General features: G+C 59.4%; 1 protein-coding gene across 1 annotated transcript in view; it reads right to left on the bottom strand.

Annotated features, from left to right (window-relative positions):
* Positions 1-8,697, bottom strand: part of LOC144954043 (hypoxia up-regulated protein 1-like) — an 87,087-nt gene extending 78,390 nt beyond the window's left edge. Inside the window, exons 1-3 of the mRNA XM_078884627.1 lie at positions 8,606-8,697; positions 2,491-2,584; positions 278-356 (exon numbers count right to left, since the gene is read on the bottom strand). Of these exons, the coding sequence (XP_078740753.1) occupies positions 278-356; positions 2,491-2,584; positions 8,606-8,672 (240 nt within the window). The 5' untranslated portion in view covers positions 8,673-8,697. The remainder of the gene's footprint in view (positions 1-277; positions 357-2,490; positions 2,585-8,605) is intronic.
* Between the last annotated feature and the right edge of the window lie 313 nt (positions 8,698-9,010).

Raw genomic sequence — 9,010 nt, 5'->3', positions numbered from 1 at the left:
TGTGTAGGTGTGTAGGTGTGTAGGTGTGTGTGTGTAGGTGTATGTGTGTGTGTATGTGTGTGTGTGTAGGTGTGTGTGTGTGTGTGTAGGTGTGTAGGTGTGTGTGTCACTGTGTGTAGGTGTGTGTGTAGGTGTGTGTGTCACTGTGTGTGTGTGTGTGTAGGTGTATGTGTGTGTGTAGGTGTATGTGTGTGTGTATGTGTGTGTGTGTAGGTGTGTGTGTGTGTGTAGGTGTATGTGTGTGTGTATGTGTGTGTGTAGGTGTGTGTGTGTGCACCATGGCTAAAGCGCTCTCTCCAAACAGACGTTCCCCGTTCTTCAAGTAAACGCAGAGAGGTGTCTTCCTCCTCGACTCCCTGTGACACACACACACACAGTGACACACACACACACACAGTGACACACACACACACACACACAGTGACACACACACACACACACACAGTGACACACACACACACACACACAGTGACACACACACACACACACACAGTGACACACACACACAGTGACACATAGTGACACAGACAGTGACACACACAGACACACAGTGACACACACACAGTGACACACACACAGTGACACACAGTGACACACACACAGTGACACACACACACAGTGACACATAGTGACACAGACAGTGACACACACAGACACACAGTGACACACACACAGTGACACACACACAGTGACACACAGTGACACACACACAGTGACACACACACAGTGACACACACACACAGTGACACACACACAGTGACACACACACACACACAGTTGACACACACACAGTGACACACACAGTGACACACACACAGTGACACACACACAGTGACACACACACACACACAGTGACACACACACAGTGACACACACACAGTGACACACACACAGTGACACACACACACACACAGTGACACACACACACACACACAGTGACACACACACACACACACAGTGACACACACACACACACAGTGACACACACACACACACACAGTGACACACACACACACAGTGACACACACACACACAGTGACACACACACACACAGTGACACACACACACACAGTGTCACACACACACACAGTGTCACACACACACAGTGAGTCACACACACACAGTGTCACACACACACACAGTGTCACACACACACACAGTGAGTCACACACACACACACACAGTGAGTCACACACACACACACAGTGACACACACACACACACAGTGACACACACACACACACACAGTGACACACACACACACACACACAGTGACACACACACACACACACAGTGACACACACACACAGTGACACACACACACAGTGACACACACACACACACACAGTGACACACACACACACACACAGTGACACACACACACACACACAGTGACACACACACACACACACAGTGACACACACACACAGTGACACACACACACAGTGACACACACACACAGTGACACACACACACACACAGTGACACACACACACACAGTGACACACACACACAGAGACACACACACACAGAGACACACACACAGTGACACACTGACACACACAGTGACACACACACACAGTGACACACACACACAGTGACACACACACACACAGTGACACACACACACACAGTGACACACACACACACAGTGACACACACACAGAGACACACACACAGAGACACACACACAGTGACACACACACACACAGTGACACACACACACAGAGACACACACACACAGTGACACACACACACAGTGACACACACACACACAGTGACACACACACACACAGTGACACACACACACACAGTGACACACACACACACACAGTGACACACGCACACACAGTGACACACGCACACACACAGTGATGGTGGTGATGATGTTGATGATGTTGATGATGGTGGTGATGGTGGTGATGATGATGATGGTGATGATGGTGATGGTGATGATGGTGGTGATGATGATGGTGATGATGATGGTGATGATGTTTATGATGGTGGTGATGGTGATGATGTTGATGATGATGATGTTGTTGATGTTGATGATGATGTTGGTGATGATGATGTTGATGATGTTGATGATGATGTTGATGATGATGTTGATGATGATGTTGATGATGATGATGATGGTGATGTTGGTGATGTTGTTGATGTTGATGTTGATGGTTGTGATGGTGATGATGTTGATGGTGGTGATGATGATGATGTTGATGGTGGTGATGATGATGATGTTGATGGTGGTGATGATGATGTTGTTGTTGTTGTTGTTGATGATGTTGTTGATGTTGATGTTGTTGATGATGTTGTTGATGATGTTGATGATGTTGTTGATGTTGATGATGTTGATGATGTTGTTGATGTTGTTGATGTTGATGATGTTGATGATGTTGTTGATGTTGTTGATGATGATGTTGATGATGTTGATGTTGATGATGTTGTTGATGTTGTTGATGTTGTTGATGTTGTTGATGTTGTTGATGTTACTTGTTCAGAACAATCTCCATAGGGACTCCGGGTTTGACGATGCCAATCTTCATCCACGCAGAGCCCAGATCCACGGACATCACCGCCACAGCGTCTACGAGACGGAGAGAGACACGGGGAGAGAGACACGGGGAGAGAGACACGGGGAGACATGCAGAGCCCAGATCCACGGACATCACCGCAACAGCGTCTACGAGACACGGGGAGACACGGTGAGACACGGGGAGACACGGGGAGAGAGACACGGGGAGACACGGGGAGAGAGACACGGGGAGAGAGACACGGGGAGACACGCAGAGCCCAGATCCACGGACATCACCGCAACAGCGTCTACGAGACACGGTGAGACACGGGGAGACACGGGGAGAGAGACACGGGGAGACACGGGGAGAGAGACACGGGGAGAGAGACACGGGGAGACACGCAGAGCCCAGATCCACGGACATCACCGCAACAGCGTCTACGAGACACGGTGAGACACGGTGAGACACGCGGAGAGAGACACGGGGAGAGAGACACGGTGAGACACGGGGAGAGAGACACGGGGAGAGAGACACGGGGAGACACGCAGAGCCCAGATCCACGGACATCACCGCAACAGCGTCTACGAGACACGGTGAGACACGGGGAGACACGGGGAGAGAGACACGGGGAGACACGGGGAGACACGGGGAGAGAGACACGGGGAGACACGGGGAGAGAGACACGGGGAGACACGCAGAGCCCAGATCCACGGACATCACCGCAACAGCGTCTACGAGACACGGTGAGACACGGGGAGACACGGGGAGAGAGACACGGGGAGACACGGGGAGACACGGGGAGAGAGACACGGGGAGACACGGGGAGAGAGACACGGTGAGACACGGGGAGACACGGGGAGCGAGACACGGGGAGAGAGACACGGGGAGACACGGGGAGAGAGACACGGGGAGACACGGGGAGAGAGACACGGGGAGACACGGGGAGAGAGACACGGGGAGAGAGACACGGGGAGAGAGACACGGGGAGAGAGACACGGGGAGACACGCAGAGCCCAGATCCACGGACATCACCGCAACAGCGTCTACGAGACACGGGGAGACACGGGGAGAGAGACACGGGGAGAGAGACACGGTGAGACACGGGGAGAGAGACACGGGGAGAGAGACACGGGGAGAGAGACACGGGGAGAGAGACACCGGGGAGAGAGACACGGGGAGAGAGACACGGGGAGAGAGACACGGGGAGAGAGACACGGGGAGAGAGACACGGGGAGAGAGACACGGGGAGACACGGGGAGAGAGACACGGGGAGAGAGACACGGGGAGAGAGACACGGGGAGAGAGACACGGGGAGAGAGACACGGGGAGAGAGACACGGGGAGAGAGACACGGGGAGAGAGACACGGGGAGACACGGGGAGACACGAGGAGAGAGACACGGGGAGACACGGGGAGAGAGACACGGGGAGACACGGGGAGAGAGACACGGGGAGAGAGACACGGGGAGAGAGACACGGGGAGACACGCAGAGCCCAGATCCACGGACATCACCGCCACAGCGTCTACGAGACACGGGGAGACACGGTGAGACACGGTGAGACACGGGGAGACACGGGGAGAGAGACACGGGGAGAGAGACACGGGGAGAGAGACACGGGGAGAGAGACACGGGGAGAGAGACACGGGGAGAGAGACACGGGGAGAGAGACACGGGGAGAGAGACACGGGGAGAGAGACACGGGGAGAGAGACACGGGGAGAGAGACACGGGGAGAGAGACACGGGGAGAGAGACACGGGGAGAGAGACACGGGGAGAGAGACACGGGGAGACACGAGGAGAGAGACACGGGGAGACACGAGGAGAGAGACACGGGGAGACACGGGGAGAGAGACACGGGGAGACACGGGGAGAGAGACACGGGGAGACACGGGGAGAGAGACACGGGGAGACACGGGGAGAGAGACACGGGGAGACACGGGGAGAGAGACACGGTGAGACACGGGGAGAGAGACACGGGGAGACACGGGGAGACACGGGGAGAGAGACACGGGGAGACACGGGGAGAGAGACACGGGGAGACACGGGGAGAGAGACACGGGGAGACACGGGGAGAGAGACACGGGGAGACACGGGGAGAGAGACACGGGGAGACACGGGGAGAGAGACACGGGGAGACACGGGGAGAGAGACACGGGGAGACACGGAGAGAGAGACACGGTGAGAGAGAGACACGGGGAGAGAGACACGGTGAGAGAGAGACACGGTGAGAGAGAGACACGGTGAGAGAGAGACACGGTGAGAGAGAGACACGGTGAGAGAGAGACACGGTGAGAGACAGACACGGGGAGAGAGACACGGGGAGAGAGACACGGGGAGAGAGACACGGGGAGAGAGACACGGGGAGAGAGACACGGGGAGAGAGACACGGGGAGAGAGACACGGGGAGAGAGACACGGGGAGAGAGACACGGGGAGAGAGACACGGGGAGAGAGACACGGGGAGAGAGACACGGGGAGAGAGACACGGGGAGAGAGACACGGGGAGAGAGACACGGGGAGAGAGACACGGGGAGACAGACACGGGGAGAGAGACACGGGGAGAGAGACACGGGGAGACAGACACGGGGAGAGAGACACGGGGAGAGAGACACGGGGAGAGAGACAAGGGGAGACACGGGGAGAGAGACACGGAGAGACACGGGGAGAGAGACACGGGGAGAGAGACACGGGGAGAGAGACACGGGGAGAGAGACACGGGGAGAGAGACACGGGGAGAGAGACACGGGGAGAGAGACACGGGGAGAGAGACACGGGGAGAGAGACACGGGGAGAGAGACACGGGGAGACACGGGGAGACACGGGGAGACACGGGGAGACACGAGGAGAGAGACACGGGGAGACACGGGGAGAGAGACACGGGGAGAGAGACACGGGGAGAGAGACACGGGGAGAGAGACACGGGGAGAGAGACACGGGGAGAGAGACACGGGGAGAGAGACACGGGGAGAGAGACACGGGGAGAGAGACACGGGGAGAGAGACACGGGGAGAGAGACACGGGGAGAGAGACACGGGGAGAGAGACACGGGGAGAGAGACACGGGGAGAGAGACACGGGGAGAGAGACACGGGGAGAGAGACACGGGGAGAGAGACACGGGGAGAGAGACACGGGGAGACACGAGGAGAGAGACACGGGGAGAGAGACACGGGGAGACACGGGGAGAGAGACACGGGGAGACACGGGGAGACACGGGGAGAGAGACACGGGGAGACACGGGGAGAGAGACACGGTGAGACACGGGGAGAGAGACACGGGGAGACACGGGGAGACACGGGGAGAGAGACACGGGGAGACACGGGGAGAGAGACACGGGGAGACACGGGGAGAGAGACACGGGGAGACACGGGGAGAGAGACACGGGGAGACACGGGGAGAGAGACACGGGGAGACACGGGGAGAGAGACACGGGGAGACACGGGGAGAGAGACACGGGGAGAGAGAGACACGGTGAGAGAGAGACACGGGGAGAGAGAGACACGGTGAGAGAGAGACACGGTGAGAGAGAGACACGGTGAGAGAGAGACACGGTGAGAGAGAGACACGGTGAGAGACAGACACGGGGAGAGAGACACGGGGAGAGAGACACGGGGAGAGAGACACGGGGAGAGAGACACGGGGAGAGAGACACGGGGAGAGAGACACGGGGAGAGAGACACGGGGAGAGAGACACGGGGAGAGAGACACGGGGAGACAGACACGGGGAGAGAGACACGGGGAGACAGACACGGGGAGAGAGACACGGGGAGACACGGGGAGAGAGACACGGAGAGACACGGGGAGAGAGACACGGGGAGAGAGACACGGGGAGAGAGACACGGGGAGAGAGACACGGGGAGAGAGACACGGGGAGAGAGACACGGGGAGAGAGACACGGGGAGAGAGACACGGGGAGAGAGACACGGGGAGAGAGACACGGGGAGAGAGACACGGGGAGAGAGACACGGGGAGAGAGACACGGGGAGAGAGACACGGGGAGAGAGACACGGGGAGAGAGACACGGGGAGAGAGACACGGGGAGAGAGACACGGGGAGAGAGACACGGGGAGAGAGACACGGGGAGAGAGACACGGGGAGAGAGACACGGGGAGAGAGACACGGGGAGAGAGACACGGGGAGAGAGACACGGGGAGAGAGACACGGGGAGAGAGACACGGGGAGAGAGACACGGGGAGAGAGACACGGGGAGAGAGACACGGGGAGAGAGACACGGGGAGAGAGACACGGTGAGAGAGACACGGTGAGAGAGACACGGTGAGAGAGACACGGTGAGAGAGACACGGGGAGAGAGACACGGGGAGAGAGACACGGGGAGAGAGACACGGGGAGAGAGACACGGGGAGAGAGACACGGGGAGAGAGACACGGGGAGAGAGACACGGGGAGAGAGACACGGGGAGAGAGACACGGGGAGAGAGACACGGGGAGAGAGACACGGGGAGAGAGACACGGGGAGAGAGACACGGGGAGAGAGACACGGGGAGAGAGACACGGGGAGAGAGACACGGGGAGAGAGACACGGGGAGAGAGACACGGGGAGAGAGACACGGGGAGAGAGACACGGGGAGAGAGACACGGGGAGAGAGACACGGGGAGAGAGACACGGGGAGAGAGACACGGGGAGAGAGACACTGGGAGAGAGACACGGGGAGAGAGAGACACGGGGAGAGAGACACGGGAGATGCGCCTCTGTGTGTGTGTCTGTGTGTGTGTCTGTGTGTGTGTGTCTTTGTGCGTTGTGTGTGTGTGTCTGTGCGTGCGTCTGTGCGTGCGTCTGTGCGTGCGTCTGTGCGTGCGTCTGTGCGTGCGTCTGTGCGTGCGTCTGTGCGTGCGTCTGTGCGCGTGCGTCTGTGCGCGTGGTCTGTGCGCGCGGTCTGTGCGCGCGGTCTGTGCGCGCGGTCTGTGCGCGCGGTCTGTGCGCGCGGTCTGTGCGCGCGGTCTGTGCGCGCGGTCTGTGCGCGCGGTCTGTGCGCGCGGTCTGTGCGCGCGGTCTGTGCGCGCGGTCTGTGCGCGCGGTCTGTGCGCGCGGTCTGTGCGCGCGGTCTGTGCGCGCGGTCTGTGCGCGCGGTCTGTGCGCGCGGTCTGTGCGCGCGGTCTGTGCGCGCGGTCTGTGCGCGCGGTCTGTGCGCGCGGTCTGTGCGCGCGGTCTGTGCGCGCGGTCTGTGCGCGCGGTCTGTGCGCGCGGTCTGTGCGCGCGGTCTGTGCGCGCGGTCTGTGCGCGCGGTCTGTGCGCGCGGTCTGTGCGCGCGGTCTGTGCGCGCGGTCTGTGCGCGCGGTCTGTGCGTGCGTCTCTGTGCGTGCGTGTCTGTGCGTGCGTGTCTGTGCGCGTTGTGTGCGCGCGGTCTGTGCGCGCGGTCTGTGCGCGCGGTCTGTGCGCGCGGTCTGTGCGCGCGGTCTGTGCGCGCGGTCTGTGCGCGCGGTCTGTGCGCGCGGTCTGTGCGCGCGGTCTGTGCGCGCGGTCTGTGCGCGCGGTCTGTGCGCGCGGTCTGTGCGCGTCTCTGTGCGCGTCTCTGTGCGCGTCTCTGTGCGTGTGTCTCTGCGCGTGTGTCTCTGCGCGTGTGTCTCTGCGCGTGTGTCTCTGCGCGTGTGTCTCTGCGCGTGTGTCTCTGCGTGTGTGTCTCTGCGCGTGTGTCTCTGCGCGTGTGTCTCTGCGCGTGTGTCTCTGCGCGTGTGTCTCTGCGCGTGTGTCTCTGCGCGTGTGTCTCTGCGCGTGTGTCTCTGCGCGTGTGTCTCTGCGCGTGTGTCTCTGCGCGTGTGTCTCTGCGCGTGTGTCTCTGCGCGTGTGTCTCTGCGCGTGTGTCTCTGCGCGTGTGTCTCTGCGCGCGTGTCTCTGCGCGCGTGTCTCTGCGCGTGTCTCTGCGCGTGTCTCTGCGCGTGTCTGTGCGCGTGTCTGTGCGCGTGTCTGTGCGTGTGTCTGTGCCTGTGTCTGTGCCTGTGTCTGTGCGTGTCTGTGCGTGTGTCTGTGCGTGTGTCTGTGCGTGTGTCTGTGCGTGTGTCTGTGCGTGTCTCTGTGTGTCTGTGCGTGTGTCTGTGCGTGTGTCTGTGCGTGTGTCTGTGTGTGTGCGTGTGTCTCACCGCCGCTGTGCGTGTGCATCAGGACGAGTGCAGGAACCAGCAGCACCATCAGCCTCACGGGATTCATGTCTGTGGGGTCAACACACACACACAGACACACACACAGACACACACACACACAGACACACACACACACAGACACACACACACACACACAGACACAGACACACACACACACACACAGACACACACACAGAGACACACACACACACACACAGAGTCACACAGACACACAGAGACACACACAGAGACACACACAGAGACACACACAGAGACACACACAGAGACACACACAGACTCACCACACAGAGACCCATAGACTCACCACACAGAGACCCACAGACTCACCACACAGAGACCCATAGACTCACCACACAGAGACCCATAGACTCATCACACAGAGAC

Source organism: Lampetra fluviatilis, unplaced genomic scaffold (assembly GCF_964198595.1).
Source record: "Lampetra fluviatilis unplaced genomic scaffold, kcLamFluv1.1 SCAFFOLD_298, whole genome shotgun sequence".
Classification (NCBI taxonomy): Eukaryota; Metazoa; Chordata; class Hyperoartia; order Petromyzontiformes; family Petromyzontidae; genus Lampetra; species Lampetra fluviatilis.
Note: the sequence above shows the minus strand (reverse complement) of the source record. Positions and strands in the feature narration are given on the sequence as shown.